At 40.7% G+C, this 19,022-nt stretch overlaps 1 protein-coding gene across 2 annotated transcripts; it reads left to right on the forward strand.

The window, feature by feature from the left end:
- Positions 1 to 1,138: 1,138 nt before the first annotated feature.
- On the forward strand, positions 1,139 to 15,755 carry MTRF1 (mitochondrial translation release factor 1). 2 transcript variants are annotated; one of them, XM_051644130.1, is made up of 10 exons: positions 1,139 to 1,200; positions 3,736 to 4,191; positions 8,252 to 8,343; positions 9,200 to 9,281; positions 9,513 to 9,620; positions 9,712 to 9,884; positions 11,116 to 11,233; positions 12,210 to 12,346; positions 13,930 to 14,028; positions 15,527 to 15,755. In XM_051644130.1, exons 1-10 carry the CDS (start codon positions 1,188 to 1,190, stop codon positions 15,647 to 15,649), a joined length of 1,401 nt encoding a protein of 466 aa, XP_051500090.1. In that variant the 5' UTR covers positions 1,139 to 1,187; the 3' UTR covers positions 15,650 to 15,755. The 2 variants fall into 2 exon arrangements, with proteins under 2 accessions (XP_051500090.1, XP_051500091.1); XM_051644131.1 differs by lacking the exon at positions 1,139 to 1,200 and having other exon boundaries at positions 3,955 to 4,040.
- Positions 15,756 to 19,022: the final 3,267 nt, after the last annotated feature.

Here is a 19,022-nt window from a genome sequence, read left to right on the forward strand (position 1 = left end):
GTTCTCAGATCTAAATAAGCAGTTAGTTGTCATTCATGTGCTGTTGAGGTTTGATCCAAATCCTCCCGATCGGTCTCATTTTCAGTCTTTTGGAATAGTTACCTCACCAAACCTCGTCATGTTCCAAATACTGAATTTTAACCTTTTTTTAAATCCTGTTGGATTATAGTGGCTGGGACAAAAGAAACTTGAAACACTTTAAAGCATTTACAGCAGAGCTGGGTTTGCTCAAATATAAAAGAGGTGGGGAAAGTTACTGGAATAAAGAAAACTTCAGGAGAAAGGGTGACTTTCAGCCCAAGTGGTGCACCTAAGGGCAACATAAAGCAATCTCAAGCAGCAGAATTTTTTGTCTTAGACATATGAATATATTTCCCTTCTACAGCAAAAGAGTAAGTAAATTAAAATTTTGGGTGATTGTAAGTGTAAAAGACCAGTGTTACTTAAGTCTTTTTAAAATGCAACTGTAATTAGGGAGGTAGTTGTATAATCTGTTTAATACTATGGATTTAAATGTGTATATACATAGTATGTTTTAAAGCATACCTTATTAGGAAGCTGCAGCCTATTAGTGCAATGATAATTGGAATGGTTATTGTTATAAATACTTTATAGCTGTTGTTTGTCTTTAGTAGCATAGTAATTTTAAACAGAATTGAACAGTGAGCTTTGACATAAAGTGGAGCTTAACTTACGCAAGCTTCTCTGAAATTAACTGTTGAGTAACCAGATTTGAAACAACATGTATTTTCAGCCCAAGTTTGGGGAAAATACAGAAAACTGTATGTAATGTAACAGCTTCGAAGCTGGAAAAATAAGTGAATGTTCTCATTTGTTGTGACTCTAGCCATTCCTCCCGCAGCTTTGCTGCAGTCCGAGCGCGTCATTGTGCAGCCGTGAGGAACATACCCAAAATTAGGACCGATTTTTGAGGTCGCTTTCCCCATTTCAAGGCTTGTGTTTCACTGAGCAAAGCCCAGCCCGCCTTTACCGACAGCGCTGCTGGGGGGACGCGGGCAGGCGGCGGATGAGGGGCCGCCGTGCCCCCCGCAGCCGGGCGGTGCGGGGCTGAGCCGGGGCACGCCGGGAGCCCTGACTTTCGGCAGGCATGCTGGGACTGGGAGTTTTCCAGCTCTACTTCCGTCTGTCATGGCCTCGCTTGTGGAGGCAGGGTCCGTCCAGCGCCGATGTGTGCGGAGGGTGAGTGCCCAGCGCTCCCCCTTGGGGGCTGGGGAGCGGAGCCCCCCTCGCCCTCCACAGCCTCTGCCCTCCGGCTGCTCCTGCCTGCTCTGCAGCCCTGGCTTCCCCCTCCACCTGCAGCCCTGGCTTCCCCCTCCACCTGCAGCCCTTGCAGTGGGGTGGGCCGCCGGAGGGACTCGGTTTAGGGGTGGGTTGTGCTGGGGGTACCCGAGGGGGGAGCAGCGGTGGCCTCGGGAGCACGGCCCGGAGCTGTGCCACAGCACCGGCGTTCCTGCTCCTGCCTGTTGCCTGCCTGTCCTTACGGCTCCCAACTGATTCGCGGGGAGTTAATAGCACCTTTGATTGCTAGAAGCGAGTTTTAAAACGCCTCAGAAGTGGTCACAGCACTCTTAGCGCTTTCTTGTCTGGGTTTCTTTTTGTTCTCTAACTAAGAGAAGTAAGTTATGTTGTAATTAGGCGATTACAGTTGTCACTTTTGCTTACTGGTTTTGATTTGTGACGGACACGGGGTAATTCTGTCACATTAAAAAGTTGTGCAGATCTGGTTTGGAACGCAGTTAGTAGGTCCCCTGCTGCTCACAGCTCTGTGAAAGTTGCATCCGTGCTTATTTCTGCACAACCGTAACACAGCAATATCTCGCTGAAAAGGAGATACCTTTTTTGTTTAACGTAGCAAAGTCATTTTGAAATTTCCGACTTCCTTTAAGGTTTGTGTCATGCCACTGCTTAGGTTTTTTTAGGCATTTAAAGCCAAGAATTTTATTTCTGAGTACGCAGGCAGAACAGTACTACAAATCTGTTCTTGTTCGAGTGCATTGCTTCTTAGCAACACTGGTAAAAATGAGTTGGATCATTACAATTAATACATGTAATTAATGAATCAATTAAAATAAATTATTAATGTTTTAAAAATCAGTTAAAGATGGTTAGCACTTAACCAAACAACAGCAATGGGCCTATGCTGATCTGGAGCAACTCCAGTACCATCAGCAGAATTAGGCCTTTTGGAACAGAGTCTGCATGTGCTTATGAGCGTGTGAGTCCAGGGCTGTAGGTGACGAGCTGGATTAGTGCCCTTTGCTGTGTTCCTGGTGAGTGGAACATGATCCCTCTGCTACAGCCAGTTTTAGTCACCAGAGCAATCCCTGAGGGGCATTGTTGGCTTTCTGTAAATTAAAGCACTTCTGACGTTGCCAGTCTGGGTTTGATAGTAACTGCTGGCTGTGGAGTCTGGGGAAGGTGCAGAGAAGTACAGTGAAGGTCTTTCCCTCCTTCTGTACCTAGTAAAATAGACATCCAGGCAAGCAAGATGCAGTGCTTATGGTTTTACTGCATATTGCTCTTTCTTCATTGTGGGCAGGTGGATGAAAGTGAATAGCTGAGGATAATGGGTGAATTGAGTAGTTAAAATGTCATAGTAGTTTGTTAATTAAATGCCTGAAGATGCACAGAAGTTCTTGTCACTCATGAAAAAAAATAGTTGTTTCAGAAAAGAGAAGTGTATGTTTCAAGGAGATCCTGTTGCAAAATGTCATGCTCTCATTTTTATTTTTTTTTTAAATCAGTAGACAGATAGGATTGTGGCACTAGCAGGGATATTTAAGGGTGCTTCTTTATTTCTTAAGCCTTTTCTGTGTAAGAAATCCTAAAATATGAATGACTGTAATTCAGTCCTCTTGGTAGGCTCTTGCACATCAATAGAAATTTTTAGAGAACATTAAGAATTCATAGCATAGTTTGCAATGTTGATGATATAAAATAAAGAGGAAAAGATCTTTCCTAGAGGCAGTGTGATGGTAAAAGGGGAACTTGTGTCCTGCGAAACTGTAGGCCGTGTCTCAGAAAAATACAGGAGTTGTATTTCAGAGTACAAGCTTCTTAATCCCTTTTTGGATAGAAAATGTTTATAGCACTTATATGTAAATATATAATGGAAGGAGTATACAGGGAACATACAGCACTGCAACTGTGTCTTACACGGTACATATATGGGTGAGTAATTTCTTGCAAGTGTGTTGTAGTCTGATTGACTGTTGCAAGGTTAGCACAGTGTTACTAATGTCCTCCTGCCAACGTTAGATCCTGTGGTAGTGGATATAATTTTGCACATTAATTCTGCACATTTCATATTTTCCCTCTATACAATTCTGCACCTCTAGTATAGGTTGGTCTTCTCTAAGCAACATTTTTCTTTCACCAGTAAAGGTGTGAAGGGGTTGTTTTTTTCCAGTGAGATGTATGGCAAAATGAATCTGTTTTCTGTAAAGCAGCATCTGCAGTAGCTTTTCCACAGCATAAATAAATTGTGTGAGGAAGTGAGGGAAGAGACATTTTCTAACTGTGCTGATACATGTTTCTGGTCTAAACCAGGACTAAAAGAGGAATAGTTTTTCCATGACAGCTGCGTTTGTGGTGATGTAATCAAGAACAGGATTTGGGCCTGATACAGTTCTTGTGTTTGTTTTACTTTTAACAGAATGCTCCCTCTTTTCTAGATAATAACAGTGTACATGTACTGTCTACTTTTAATTTCAGGTGATGGAAAAATAAGAAACAAAATGAAACCTTTCCGAAGTGTCTGTCTGTTTAAGAGCCTGCTTGCCAATTGCTGTCATGGTCAACTTCACAGCCATCTTCTTGCTCCTGTTGTGAAGAATATAGGTTATGTGGTGGGCCCCCACAACTCTGGATTTTGGAGGCCAAACTCTTTATTGGATACGGCTAGATTCACTCTGTCTTTTAACAGTTGGCATAGGAAAAACCATCAGGCTTCTCGAGCATTGTGGAAGCATGAGGCTGTGCAGAAGTATCTGGAGACTCTAAGCAAGGAATACCAGCAGGTTAGTCATCTGTTAAGTGCTGACTCACTAAATGACTTTGAGCAAAGAACCCTAAGGAGAAGATGTGCCGATCTGTCCCCCATTGCAGCTGCATTTCAAGAAATCAAAGAAGCTGAAAGGGAAGTTCAAGAGTTAGAAGCTATGTGCAGAGGTAAGGAGAACACATCTGCTTAACTTGTTTCAAAACAGTGGCTTTGCTGGTGATAAACTTAATTGTTCAGCCTTTGAGGAAAGCTTTTGAGTAAGTTAAGCCATCCCTGGAACACTCTCTGGTCCTGCCTCCTCCTGGGAACTTGTGTGCTGCTAGGGCTTTCTGCATCCAGCTGCATCCTTCTGTTTCTCATCTTGCCTTAGTTTGAAGTCTTAATACTGCCAACTGGGGAGAGCAGGGATCATCTGGAATCTCAGGGCTATCTGTCTAGCAGAAATAGTTTGGAAATGTTGGTTTTAAAGTTGTTATTTGGTAGAACCAAGAGCACTGTGAATTTTAGTAAGCCTTGTAAACTTGGTAGATGAAGACTTGTTATTTTAAATGGGGTTCCATCTAGCCACCTTGTTGATACTTATTGAGAAACTTACATTAATTTTCATTAGACCCTGAATTGTTGGCTTCCAATTTAAGTGATAAAAACTAATACTTCTTTGAAAATATTTGAGGAGTCCTTCAAGGAATAAAAATTGATTGCTGTCTAAGAAGCTGCAGGTTTTCAATACCCTGCTACAGTAGAAATTGGGGTAAAAATAATTAAAAAATATTATTGTTTTTGATATTGTTCAGGAATAAGTACACAGGGATTAAAAGAATTTACAAAAGAAATAATAGTGCAGCATTTTGAGACAAAAAAGTTAGAAGTGTCAGGAGGAACAAAAAAAAGTCATTCGTTCTGCAACACCGATAGATTCTCCCAAGAGAGGGAAACGTTGGCCTGGAGAGAATGGGGCTTACATAAAATAATTAAACTCCAGTACCTGAAAGGGGCCTACAGGAAAACTGGGGAGGGGCCTTTCACCAGAGAGGGTAGTGATAGGACAAGGGGCAATGGTTTTAAACTGAAAGAGGGGAGATTTAGGTTAGACACCAGCCATGAGGGTAGTAAGGCACCTTAATAGGTTGCCCAGGGAGGTTGTGGAAGCCTCCTTCCTGGAGGTGTTCAAGGCCAGGTTGGATGGAGCTTTATGCAGCCTAGTCTAGTGTGAGGTGTCCCTGCTCATGGCAGGGGGGTTGGAACCTGGTGAACTTTAAGGTCCCTTCCAACGTTAAGCAGTCTATGATTCTTTGAGTCATGGTGCTTTTCAGAGAGAGAACAAAGGAGTGCTGACAAAACAGTAAAAGCCATATTTCAATAAAGCTGGTAAAAATCTAACTTGTTTAGAAAGGTAGAAAACGTTTATATTATTTAGTTTTAGAAATAAATAGATATTTGTGCTTTTGGAAGAAATGGTGGTTATTGAAAATGTATTCATCCCTAACCTTCTTAAGTACCCTTCACCAGAGAAAGAGAAAAGGAGTGATGGTGAAGACGAATGAAAATTTAACACTGAAAAAGAAATATTTTTTTAAGAATTAGAAAGTATTAAGAAAACACTGTAAAATTCATACTTGAGCTTGAAAAGGCTATTTTTGTATCCAAGTAAATGTAATGAAGAATTTTTCTAATTCTGTAAAATATGTGTTGAATTGAGTGAATTCTAGTTGAAAGAAGGGAAAAGAACAAAAGAAAATTACAACCAATAAGTTAATTAATAGATCCCAATTATTCTATCTGTACTGTTTATCGTGTGGCCAAGTTAAAAGACATGTTCTCTTAATTTGATTGCTCTTTGTTTTCCATTTAGCTCCCTGACTGGCTCTCTTCTCTGTAGTACCTGAATTCCTCACAAATGCTGTAGGATTTTGTATTTGCAGCATTCAGTGAAGCAGAAAAATATTATTTCCTGGTTTGCCACTGGTAATGTGCATCACAGGGTAGATTCTTAAAGGTCAGGTTTGCAGGGAGGTAGGAATGGGATGCAAATCCTTGAGCTTCAAGCTTGTTGGTCACTACCAGAACATTCTTTCACGTCTGCTGACAGTAGTTAATTTCATACTGTTTATCTAACTAATCAATAATGATGCCTTTTGGATCAGCCAGAAGGCTTTGATGCAGTACAAGCTTTGGGCTAGCATTCTGACATACGGGCAGGGAAATTTATACAGTTCTTCCCTTGTGTACAGAGGATTAAATGGTCAAGTGTTGAGCTGACATCTTTTATTTAAGGACAAAAGGATCCAGAGCATGAATTAAATATTGTGATACAGAGGAGCTGCTGCTGTCCTTGCAGCAGTAGGTACAAAGCTGGTTCTACATCCCAGCCCATTTAGTTCTTAAGGCTCACTGCTGAGGCCACCAGTAAATGTGTGTGTGTGTGTGTGTGTGTGTGAGACGCTGTAAACAGGAACCAGGCTCCAGATACCCAGAGACATGGAGTCTGCAGTCCTTTTGCCTGCCTTTGAGATACCTGATTTCAGCTGTAGAATCCAGAGCTCGGGGCACTGCTCATGCAAGGCAAAGAGATGCATTCAGCTATGGAGTGTCTGGTTTTATGCTGCATCTTGAGGCAAACCCATGGTTTCCATGCTGGTCAGAAGGGTTAAGACTTTTTCCTCCTCGTAGCTGCTTTCTTCCCTTGCTCTCACTCCCAGCTGGTTAAAGCTGTCTTCCCCCAGCCCCCTACTTGGGCTGTTAATTATCTGGCTGTAAAGTAAACCTAGTTCAACTTGACATGGTAAGATGCATTTATTTAACCAGACCTTTTTTTCTTTCTATGCCTTGAACTGGTTTACTTTTTGATGAGGTACATTGCAGAGTCACTCCTCAGCTGGTATAACAGTGGGAGCAATGGGAAGAAACAGGAAAAGAGGGGTTGCTCCTTATTTGGGCATTGGTGGGTTTTCCACTTGACTCCAACTGTCTTCCAAATTTCTACTTAGTGGGTGATCTAATGCTAATTGATCAGCATCTTTAATTATTGAAAACTGGACCCTCCATAGCAGAAAAGGCTTGGAGTCTCTGCTAGCTTTACCTGAGAATGTTTCCTAGTTTGGTTGGTAGTAAGCTCTAAAATGTGGAAAGGGGCAGTCTGATCCCGGAATCATTGAATAATTTAATTTTAAGTGGACCTCTGAAAGTCATTTGGTCCAATGTCCTATTCAAATCAGGACCAGTTAGAGCAGGTTGTCCAGGACTTTGTCCAGTTGATTCTGAAATATATCAAAAAACAGAGGTCCTGCAACCTCTCTGAGTTCCAGTGTCCGAGCACCCTTAAGCTGAAAATAGTTTTCCTAATATCTAATCAGAATTTGCTCTATTCCAGTTTGTGTCCTTTTATCATGATATGCAGAGTGTGTCTCCATCTTTTTGATGTCTTTCTGTTAAATAGTTGTACACAACAATAAAACCTCTCCCTCCCCTGCCCCTGCTTTTCTTAAGGCTGAACACAGTTTTCCCAGCCTGTTCTCATACATTCTTTGCTCCAACACTTGACCATTTTGGTAGTTCTCAACTAGGTTAACTGCAGTATTTCTATATCTTTCTTCACGTGCTGAAGAAAGTAGAAGGAAATCTCCTTAAGCACAGCAAAGAGTCAAAATGAGGTCTTCCACATCCTGATTACTTGCATCCATAACCCACATTTCAGCGATCTTCTGAATAACAGGAGACAGGTTAGAAACCTCATTATTAGCATCATACCATTATTTGTAGTGGCCACCTTAATGAGTTGCCTGCAAATTTTTTTAATATATGGGTGTTCTGGGCAAGTCTAGAAACAAAACGTTTTGTTGCATGAGAAACGATAATGAGAGAAACAGAGGCACTTCTTGTTTGTAGGCATGTTTTTGATGTATTTTATCAAATCAGTTTATGGATTTACCCCTGGTCTGTCAGTCAGTGTGACAGAACTATCAGTATAATTGAGAGTGGGTAACTGTCAGGTGGGACTCGCATCTTCTTGATGCAGACTTTGAGCCATAAGGTAGAGATTGAGAGGTAAGATATTCACTACTCCTTCCAGCACACCTGAAAAATACCTTGTTAGCAACGTGCATCCTGGCTTGGGCTGCTCTTATTTGATATTTCATCCTGACAAAATGTGTCTTTGGTCAGCTGGATTACAATTTGCCCTAAGGTAAGTGAGATTGGCTAACATCTCTTCCTGTTGTTGCAATTTAGAGCTAGACAGCAGAGATGAGAAACAACTTCTAGAGCTTGCCTTAGAAGAGAAGGAAACCCTGGATAAAAAAATCAACATGTTGTGCAGAAAGGTGAGTCTGAGGTAAAATTATACGGCTTTGTAAATAAAGTTGTCAGAAAAATGTTCTTTTGTGATCTTACCAATAGATATTGACAGTTGCATGTAATGAAACAGAAGTTCAGCTTCTCTATTCTCCCTGAAAATAAGTGGCGACATTAATTATTAGTAAGCTTCTTACCAACAATTGTGTCTTAGAAGCTTATTATTTTAGCTGGTTTTTGTTTGCTTCCTTGTCTGTCTGTAGATGCTGAAGGGGATTAAAAAAATGATGAGTCTGTGCTATTGAGACCTGACATTACATCCTAATAACTGTTTGTGGCAGTGGAGCATGCATTCTTGAAAGGTTACTGATTGGAACTTGCAGTCTTTCATTTTTCCTTCAGCTGATAGCACTCCCTGAGTGAGGAAATTAATTATAAGCAGAGAGGCTGGACCAGTTCAGTGGAGAGCTCTATGTTTGGGCTCATTTCTGTGTTCACACTGATAATGTGAAATGGGACTTTCTGAAAAATAAGATTAATGTAAAGATAGGCTGAGTTATAGCTAATAACTTTGTATTCACAGGTAGTTGGGGTTGGAGTGGGTGACCTGACACCTGATTTTGTGGGATCAAGTTTTCTGCTAGCTTTACTGTGGATGCACCAGCATGTCCCATTTCCACTCCAACTGCACTGAGTTGCAGTGGTTATTGTACAGTTTTTAGTCCTACTTACTGGTTTGCCAAAAGAAATCAGTGGTTGGGTGCATTCAAGCTGTGGCAGTTGGGAAGGCTGGCTTTAAATTTGATTAAGAAGAGAAAAAAAGTCATGAAGGAGATAATGACCTTTTTTTGTTGTGTGTGGTTTTTTGTTTTTTTTTTTCCCCAGCTTTTCCAGCTTCTAGTGCCAAAGGAAAAATATGATAGAAGTCATGTCATATTGGAAGTGACAGCTGGCAGAACAACTGGAGGTCAGCAAAGTCCCCACAGTAAAGAGTACTTTAAACCTCTATCCAACTTTATTAAACCTCTTATGGGTTATTCTTAATGCTTTTTTATACTTTAATGATATAAAGTAATACTTTCAGAAGAAGAGTATCAATCAGTCTAATGCCCATGGTTAGAGTTGCAGATAAATCTAAAAACTGGTGGCTGCCACTTTGTGAACTGCTATTTGTGCTGTAGTGCCTTTATATTTTTAGGAGACATCTGCCAGCAGTTCACTAAAGAAATGTTTGAGATGTACCAGAACTATGCAGACTATAAACGTTGGACCTTTGACATTGTGAACTATACGCCAGCTGAGATAGGTACAGTACTTCTTCAGACATTCCACCAAGACAATGACATTCAAAGCTGTGTGGCTGTGCTATGTTGGTCACGTGTTACTTGTCTCTCTAGGTGGGTTGCATCATGCTGCTGCTCATATTTCAGGAGATGATGTCTACAGACATCTGAAATATGAAGGAGGGACTCATCGAGTCCAGCGAATCCCTGAGACCGGCCTGTCATCAAGAATGCAGCGAATTCACACTGGAACAATGTCAGTTATTGTCCTCCCTCAGCCAGAGGAGGTAAACTAACTGTGAATAGGTAAACCAACAATGAATCAGGGTAGTGAGGTGGTGTATCCTTGCTCACTCATTTTGGCATTGGAGTAGGTGCTATTTAAAATCACATTGGTCTTACTGTTTGGGGATTTTATTGATACCCAAGTGCTTTGTGTGTGTCCCAGCAAGTGAACCACAAGTTGTCTGACTGGAAGGCAGCAGTCCTTAGCTCTGTACCTTAGATGTTGAAATGGGATATCAGAAGCAACTTTACAGAGATTTGCTGCTGCCTGAAGTGGCACGTAAATCAGTGATTGTTTCAATGAGTATTCTCACCCCAGCACTCACGGAGCTGCCTGCTATGAGTAAGCCCATTTTAAATTACTTAATGTATTAAGACAGGGAATATATCCAAGGAAATACTCAGTGTTGCATATTAATGTGATTCTGCAAGTCCTTTTGATATTTTTTTTTTGTTTCATTTAAGTTAGTGTTGTCCTCTGTTAAAACAAGGACAGTCTGCTTTGAATTTGAATGAGTGTGTTGGCTAGTCTTTCTGAGATCTCAGTGATATGGCAGTTCCCACTTAAACCAGCAGTTTATAAACAAAAACAGATCCTGTAGGCTTTTCCTGCAAATTCTCCTGCTTCCTTGTCATGCTTTTCTTGCAACATTGATCAGATCTGAATGTTCTTTTCCCATCCACTGAGCTCAAACTGTGGTCCAGGTCATTGTGGACTCATATTTCCAATGCTGCAATCCTTACTGGGATCTGGATACACCCAATTTTTCCTCAGTTAGATGTTTTTAACGCACTGTTGCAAGAATCATTCAGGCTTAACTCATGAACAAGATCCTTGCACTGCTGTTTATAAGTAGTTTTTTAGTATTTGCTTATTCCTTATTCCCTGCCAAAGCTAGTGTTTTTACAAAAAGTTGGTGATTTTGTTTTGTTTACACACACACACACACACACACACACATACCTTGTTTTGAAGGACCCAGAATAAGATTTTGAAAAAATAAGTGAAATATTTAAAGCATCACTTTCTTTTCAGAGATATTGGACATGGCAGGTTTTTTTTTCAAGTATGATAATTATAGCTGCTACTCAGGCACGATTGCAAAGCAGCAATTTTTTGAGAGTTTTTTTCATTGTTTGGTTTGGTTTTTTTCCCCACTATCATTGAAAATACTTTTTCCTGTAAAAATATTTTTAGAATGAGCAGAAAGTGGTGATTTTCTTTTATTCTAGGTTGATATTAAAGTGGATCCCAAAGAATTACGTATAGATACATTCAGGGCCAAAGGAGCAGGAGGGCAACATGTTAACAAAACTGATAGTGCTGTGAGAGTGGTACACCTGCCCACAGGTAAGTCTGGCTGTATTTCATACTTCTAATCTGTATTCTAGAAAAGAAGCTTGTGATCCTGCAGATTTCCTCTTAGAGTGGGTTTGCAGGGTTGTTCCTTATATCAGAAAAAGGAAGCCCATGTTCTGCCCATCCTCTAGCAAGGCAGTGTGGGAGGAAAGGGGTATGGAGCAGTGGCACAGTGGTCAGCATGTTGCTATTATGCCAGTTTTGTCTTCAGAGGGAGTGTTTAATGAATACGCTGTCTTTGAAGGATGAAAGAACAAATGGAGGCTGACAGGGATGGGATGGAAGTAATTTGCTGTGTGCTCAGTAGCTTCAGCAATAATGGCCATTGGCAGTCGAGGGTGCCTGTGGCCAAGCTGGAACCTGGGTAGTTACAAGACGGAGAAAAAAGGAGACTTGAAGGTTTTAATTCAGTACTAGATAATGCTATCAAATGTTGAATAGGAAAGAAAATGTATATTGATGGAAAGGCAGTGTATAAACTGGACCACTCCTGTCTTTCTCAGGATTTGTTTTTGTTGAAATTCAGTGGGCTTCCATCTGTCTGGAATGAATTTTCCCATCTCCAGGAGCTTATTTATCTAGACTAAGACTTTGCAAACTTGTGTTACACTGTTTTAAACATGCTTCTGTAGACTGTGCCAATTACCTTCCAACATGTGGAATTGGACTGAACCGGTTTTCTGCAGTCAATGTTAGAAATGTTTCATTTGCTTCATGGAATTTTAAAATGTTCCTGACTTTTCTGTCGTGCTGAACAAAGCCCCTGGTGCAGCTGTGAAGAGTTTAGAAACATACTAATGGTTCTGGCCAGTGTGCTAAAATGACTTTTTATCCTACAGCTGAAAGGCCCTACAAGCCAGCACTTTAGAAGGTTTCATTTGCCCAAAGTGTTAGAATTAATTTAGCTTATTTGTTCTTTGTTATAATGGGCTTTTGATGTGATCTCTCATGAATCCCCTCTGTAAAGGACTGGCAGTTGAGTGCCAGCAGGAGCGATCACAGCAGCTGAACAAGGAAATAGCTCTGCGGACACTGAGAGCTAAGCTGTACCAGCAGATCATTGAAAAACAGCTAAGTCAAGAGCAGAGTTCCAGAAGACTGCAGGTGAGAGAATGAGATTGCTGAAATTTGGAAAGAGTGGGATGCTGTAAATGTGCTGATGATCTGTTTGAGTGACAGTGACAGGGCAGTGTGTGTGTCTGACCAGGTGTGCTTACGAGGAGAATCTTGTATTTTGAAATGGTAAATCTGGTTTTTCACTTATCCCTGTTCAACTCTAATGTAGACTTCTCAGGCAGTGAAAAAGACACATCAACTGTAGCTGGAAAGAAAAGACTCAAAAGACTGTAGCTGCAATTACCCAGAAGGCAACACACATCATAAATTGATTGAATCACCCTATTACAGCCAGAGTTACACAGTTAAAACAGCAGTAAAAAGTTATTTTCCATGAAAACTGGGATCAGACCTTCTCGAAGTTGTATTTTAACCTGTTTCTAAGCCAGAGTATTTGTAAGATCATACAGAGCTTTTGAAAGAAACAAGTATATAAACAATATCCTGCAGTTAGGTAGCAGTTTATTTGGGGTGTTTTAGGTAAACTTGTGAGGAAGAAACAGCTTCAATAAAATTATTACTTCAAGTTATGCTGCAAATTATGCTTTTCTTTTGAAATGTGCTCATTCTTTTCCCATTCTTTGAGTATTTTCCTGTTTGTGGTGCAAACTTCAGCAGCGATCAAGAGGAATAAAGTACTTCATAATTACATAATTATTCAGTACTCCAGAGTTTCCAGCTTAGCTATTTAATTTCAGGTTGCATTTAAATGTGTTGTTCCTGCAGATTATTAGCTCAGTCATTTTAAGTGGTAAGCCATTTATCTTTTGTTATTAATTTTAGCTTGACAGTCTTCAAAGCTGTACAGAGGTCTTAAATGTACATTTATATAAATAGTACAGAATACCAGGCAAAAGTAAATTAAATTTCCTAATGTTTCAGAATTTATTCAGTAAATTCCTTGTTTTGAAGTAGATATGTGAGTGCAGATGATTTTTTTAAAAAAGCCCATTGAAGCAGACACCTATTTCTCCAAGCAGTTTTTAGCATTACATTATCTTTTTTAATAAAACACTTAACCACACACAACGATGCTAGCTTTGGTTTTAAAGCTTTTAGAATTGCTTGCACTCCTGCGCTTTACCACTAGAGGACTACACTTCGTAGTCTCAGTTTCCTCCTCTTCGAGTGCTAATTTCTGACAGCCAAACCTTAGTGGAACTGCGTTGCCACAGGTTGACTGTCCTGCTTCTGTTATTAATGCTCTCATCTTTCGTGGGAGCTGCAACCCCTGAAAAAAAGAAAAACACCCACGTTTGAACTGGGGACACCTATAGACACATCTCATGGTTTATATGACTTTGGAGAGTTATGTAATTCTCCCAGCTGCAGAGGTGGAGCAGAATTCTACTGGAGGATGTGCACACTTGGTCTGTGATACACAATCAGAAATAATGCAGTTTAGCAATGCTGCAGTATTTATAAAAAACACATATACTAAGGAAGTGACTACTAGGTTTGTGGGTGAAACAGGCTGGTCCATTAAAGTTTATTCTAGGTATGCTGTTTTAGAGTAGTATTTGATTTATTGTTTTATTAATAGAATTTGTTTTTTTTGTTCTTTGCTGCAGTTGGGAACAAGAGCCCAGTCAGAGAGAATCCGTACTTACAACTTCACACAGGACAGAGTCACTGACCACAGGATCTCATATGATGCTCGCAATATCAAGGTGATGGTTGCTCACCAGAGTCTTTAGATAGTTACCTAAGATGAAAAAATTAACTTAGTGAAACCAATTTAATATATATGAAAAAATGAGATAGCCGGTTGTGCTCTGACACAATGTCATAGACTTAGAGTGCTGAAACTTTCTTTTCTGTCTTGTTGTGGAGCAGTGTTAAAGGTGACCGGCACAGGATATAACTTGCTGGCCCACTTCTCTATTTTTCTCTTGCTGTAAGAGTGAAAAATGAGGAAGCATTTAGTTCTCATTAGTGAACTCCACAAGTCCCTTGGCCAAACTGGGCGAGTGAAATTTGAGATTCTTGAGGCACAGTACAGACAAAAGAAAAACCTGACAAGGACTTGTTTTTTTTTTTTTTAAGTTAACCCAAGTCTTTCCTCCACCCTTTAATGCTGGAGTGAATCATAGAATCATAGAATGGTAAAGGTTGGAAGGCACCTTAAAGATCATCAGGTTCCAGCCTCCCTGCTACCAGCAGGGACACCTCCCACTAGACCAGGCTGCACAAGCCTCATCCAGCCTGGCCATAAACATCTCCGGGGGCGGGGGGGGGCAAGAAAGTGAAAAAACTTTTATGTTTTCCTTGCATGTGACAGTTAAAAAAAGCTGAATCTGAATGTTTTAATGTTAAGATGACCTGATATTTTATTTCTGAGTGAATGTCTACATATGGCTTGAATCTTAGTTATTTATTTGGGGTTTGTTTTGTTTTGTTTTGTTTCAGGGAAATGGATTTTTTTGTGTATTAAATTTTTGGAAAATGTTTTTACTTTGGGGAAAAAATTTAGGGTGACCTGTCAAAATTTTGGCTTAGGTATCCAGTTTACTTCAGGTGCTATTGCATGAGAAGCAACACTTTTTGAGCTGTATCCACAGATGTCCTAGGTAACCTCAGAGAATACAGTGCATGCTGAATACAGAATGGTACATATTTAATGGAGTGGGGAATAGGTCCACAAATACCATGATGGAGCAGAATGGGAAGAAATTCCCTGACTGTATAAAAATAACACTTCTTAGTACAGATTTTCAGTTACTTAAGGTTGGGAACTTGTTACTTTTCTTTAGTGAAGCTGGAACCATAAACTGCCTAACAAAAGTCAGTTAAGCTTTGCTTGCAAAACAAACCAGTTCTTGGCATCTACAGCAGTATTTAAATTAGATTATTCAATCCTTGATTGTTTTTGTTAGAGGATTTTCAGTGAAACGCATGGGTTACATGAAAGCATGGCAGGAAGACACCAGTAGCTCCTTCTGCTGCTGCCAGAATCAATTTGCTTTTCCCAGGCAGGCAGCAGAAGTCCTGCTGCTGTGCACCACACTGTGCTGCTTCCACACCAGGAGCTGCAGAGACAAGGGAGTGGATGCTCTGAGATAAGACTGCAGGCAAAGTTCATTCCAGGAGCTCCTCGTTTGAGTAGTCAGTGTTTCAGAAGAATTCTGATGGACAGTCAGTAATGCTTTTGTTTGTTTTTTTTCGTAGGAAATTCTAAGTGGGAAAGAAGCACTGGATAAGTTGATCAACAGACTGCTGGAGTTTGCAGAGATAGAGGCTGTCACCGAATATCTAGGAAATCTGCAGGCTTTGGAAGGAGGAGGCAGCTGAAAACACTGCGCAGAGTTAAGAGTAGAAATGTTGTGTTTAGTAGCAAAATGAAACAGATGCATTTGTTAGATGATAGATTGATTAAAATCTATGTCTCTGTTTTTCAGTGTGTTACACTACTCCTTTTTCTTTTATATTTTGATGCAAATGAGTTGAATTTGTTACAGCAGCCCTAGCAGGAAAGACCAAGCTTGGAGTACTGTGGGCTCATACCTAGTGTCCTGGCCCCATGGCTTTGTTAAGCTGGTCCTTCTCTTTGCCGTATTGCAGCTTGAAAGATACAGAATCATGGTGATGGAGAAGGAAGAAGTCGTACATTGTGCAAGTTTTGTTTTGGGGGTGGGACATGTTCCTCTCCATGTGAAAGCACATAAGCTCCCCAAACATAGTCTTAGAATCTGACCTCATGAATATTTCTTATTTTTATCCATTGATTGGGTGAGCTTCCTAAAGTTAGTCCCTTAAAAACAAGTCTGTGTATGATGCTTTGTTTTTCTTAGAGTGAATATAACAAAAGCAAAGGGAGTGATCTCAGGCAAGGGGGCAGAGAGAAGCATGTCAGCTTTTTCCAGCCATTCTTCCAGTTTAGGGACAGTCTGGACCACATGTGGTGGGGGAGTGTAAAAGCACATGTTCTAGTTTTAAATTAAGTTGGTGAGATTCTGGAAGGAGTTTAGCAGTGATAACAGACAGCTCCCTGCGTGGCGGAGAAAACAAGTTCACGGTGTAGATGCATTTTAGTAAATCGGGAAGCTCTGGAATTCCATTTCTGCCTTGATGTCTTTGGGATTGTCGGAGGGCAATCCCTGTCTCTGAGGGCAATCCAGATACCTGTACAGCACACTTGGCTTATTGGACTTGCACTGATGTTTTCACCAAAGCACGTGTTGTGCAGTGTGCTGACAGGCGTGTGCGCCTAGGCAGCCAGTAGCGACACGCAGCAATTCTGGAGCACTCACAAGTTTCCTGTCCCTCAAAAACCTGCAAGTGCTCCCCTGAACTGGGTTGGTTTGCTAGATCATGGTGTTTGTTCTCTTTATCCTGCTCTTCCTAGGTTATGCTATAAGGCTGCTCTGCGTGATGGTTTGCATGTGAAGAATCAGTTCATGGGATCATAGAATGGTTAAGGTTGGAAGGGACCTTAAAGATGATCAGGTTCCAACCTCCCTGCTATGAGCAGGGACACCTCCCACTAGACCAGGCTGCACAAGCCTCATCCAACCTGGCCTTGAACACCTCCAGGGAGGGGGCAAAAAAGTGAAGAAAGTGAAAAAACTTTTCTTTATGTTTGCCTTGGATGTGACAATTTAAAAAAGCTCTCAGTTCTGGAGTTATTTTTGGGTTATTTGTCTGACAATTTTTGACTTGCTTCCAGCAGCTCAATTACGAAAGCTTTTAGTTTTGGTTTGCCTTTTTTACTTTTTAAATGTATAGCTCTGTGAGTCAATCAGGAAACATTACTGTGTGACTTGAGAGTCATTGGCACACTTGAACTTTGACTACTTGAAGGAGTTCAGAAAAAAGAGACCTCCAGGAAAATCTGCAACTCGGCTTATACTTGTGCAGTCCTGACAGGCAGTTAGTTGTAGCAAGGAAGTATCCAGCTAACGTGCTTATCCAATTACCATGGTCACTTTCATGATGCAAACCAATTAATTTTCTTAATTACATTATCTCAAACAATCTTAGAAACTTCTTACAAAGTATGCCTTTTAAATAATCAGATTGTACTTCTAGGCTTAGTTTATGCCTCTGAAGTTCTTTACTATGAAAAACAGTTTCAACAGTTAAAAAATGAGCCTCACTTCTAGTACTGGAAGAAGGATGGTTATGTGGTGACTGCAGAACCTTAGGTGTATTTGCAATGAAGTTAATGAGTTTTCTGTAGCCCTTCTTTGTTGTTGAGAGTTTTGTGTAGAGTGATGAGAAAGAGGAAAGCAGAAGGCAGTTCCCCATGATTTTAGATGTCCCCAGCACAGGCACTGAAATTTAACAGCTAAATCCCTTCTCCCAGCCTGGTCCAGTACATTCTGAAGGACCTTTGCCTTACTAAGCTCATCCTGCAATTGCTCATACCTGTATATGAAAGCAAGATACAGCTATGCTCACTTACCACAGAGAATCTGACACAGAGAAGACCCCCTTTTACCTGGAGGTCATTGCCTGCAACACTCCTACTAAAACAGAAATATTTGCTTCTCCTCATTGACAAAGCATTATTTAAAACTGTTTTCTCCTAACTGACAAGATATTACTTGGAACCATATTTTATTTTACATTCTTCTACCACAGTCCTTCTGTGGGAGGTTAAGAGCTGACAGACTGTGATGGGGTTTGGCTGTGTGCTGGCACTTGTCCTCGAGGGAGGGATGTGGGGTATAGCAACACCATCTCTGAGGTATTTTCAGGATGGAGTACTTGGAAAACGGGCTTTTCAGATCCCACAAGCACCCCTGATTTCAGCAGTGAAACCATTAGCAGGAAAAATTATGATAAGGGGGAAAAGGAAAGCAGCTCTTTGGAAGGTAGCAAAGCCCCTTAGAACAGCACAAGTATTCGTGGGAGAGCAGAGCAAGAACAGATTCATTCACAGGAACAGCCTCCCCCTGCAGCGTCTTGCTTGTCGAACAGTGCTACAACAAGCAGAACGAAGCACCACGGGTCTGCCTGGCTTTCCCTCACCATCATCCATGTGCATACCTGAGACCTTACACTTGATGTGATGTTGCAGCTGGTGCAAGGCACCAACTTCATCTCCCCTCACCGCCTGTTGACTGACATGAAACATAGCTCCTGGATCTCTTTCATTTCTCTGCTGAAGCCTCAAGCTGTAGCTTCTCACCCAGCAAAGGAAGCCAGACAAAAGCTTAGCCTGGAAGTAGCCCTTGTTAAGAGCGTGTGAAGATGGATGCTTACCCACTGCCTAAGAAGTGCAGCCCTGATACCTTACCTTGATTACTTTCATTTCATCATCAACAGAATACACAAGGGAATGTCTTGGAAATCCTGGAACTACAAAGGAATTTATTCACTTGAATCTGAAAGCTGCTTGTTCTCATTTAGTTAAAAGAAAAAAAACAACAACCAAATGCTGTGAGCAATGAAACTTATTTCCTAGTCTGGCAGAACTGTGTGCCTGGATCATAACTTAATTTTTCTAGCTACTTAATATAGCTGAATATTTTTTTCATTTTCTGTAGAAAAAAGTTGCCAGATCATGTTTACAAAAAGATACTTTTTTTTTTTTCAGTAAATGTTATGAAATAATTTACATGCATTCCCCACCTTTTAAAAAAGTGCATATCTCTAACTCTCAGGTCATTACTCATCGTTCTTAAGACCAGCAAATATGAAGGCTACTGAATCACCATCT

Source organism: Apus apus, chromosome 1 (assembly GCF_020740795.1).
Source record: "Apus apus isolate bApuApu2 chromosome 1, bApuApu2.pri.cur, whole genome shotgun sequence".
In the NCBI taxonomy this organism is placed as follows: domain Eukaryota; kingdom Metazoa; phylum Chordata; class Aves; order Apodiformes; family Apodidae; genus Apus; species Apus apus.

What these genes read in the sequence shown, in the direction of transcription:
- MTRF1 (XM_051644130.1), top strand. An exon ending in TCCTCCCTCAGCCAGAGGAG is followed by an intron (nt 9,885 to 11,115) that starts GTAAACTAACTG and finishes CTTTTATTCTAG; the next exon opens with GTTGATATTAAAGTGGATCC. An exon ending in AGAGTTCCAGAAGACTGCAG is followed by an intron (nt 12,347 to 13,929) that starts GTGAGAGAATGA and finishes TCTTTGCTGCAG; the next exon opens with TTGGGAACAAGAGCCCAGTC.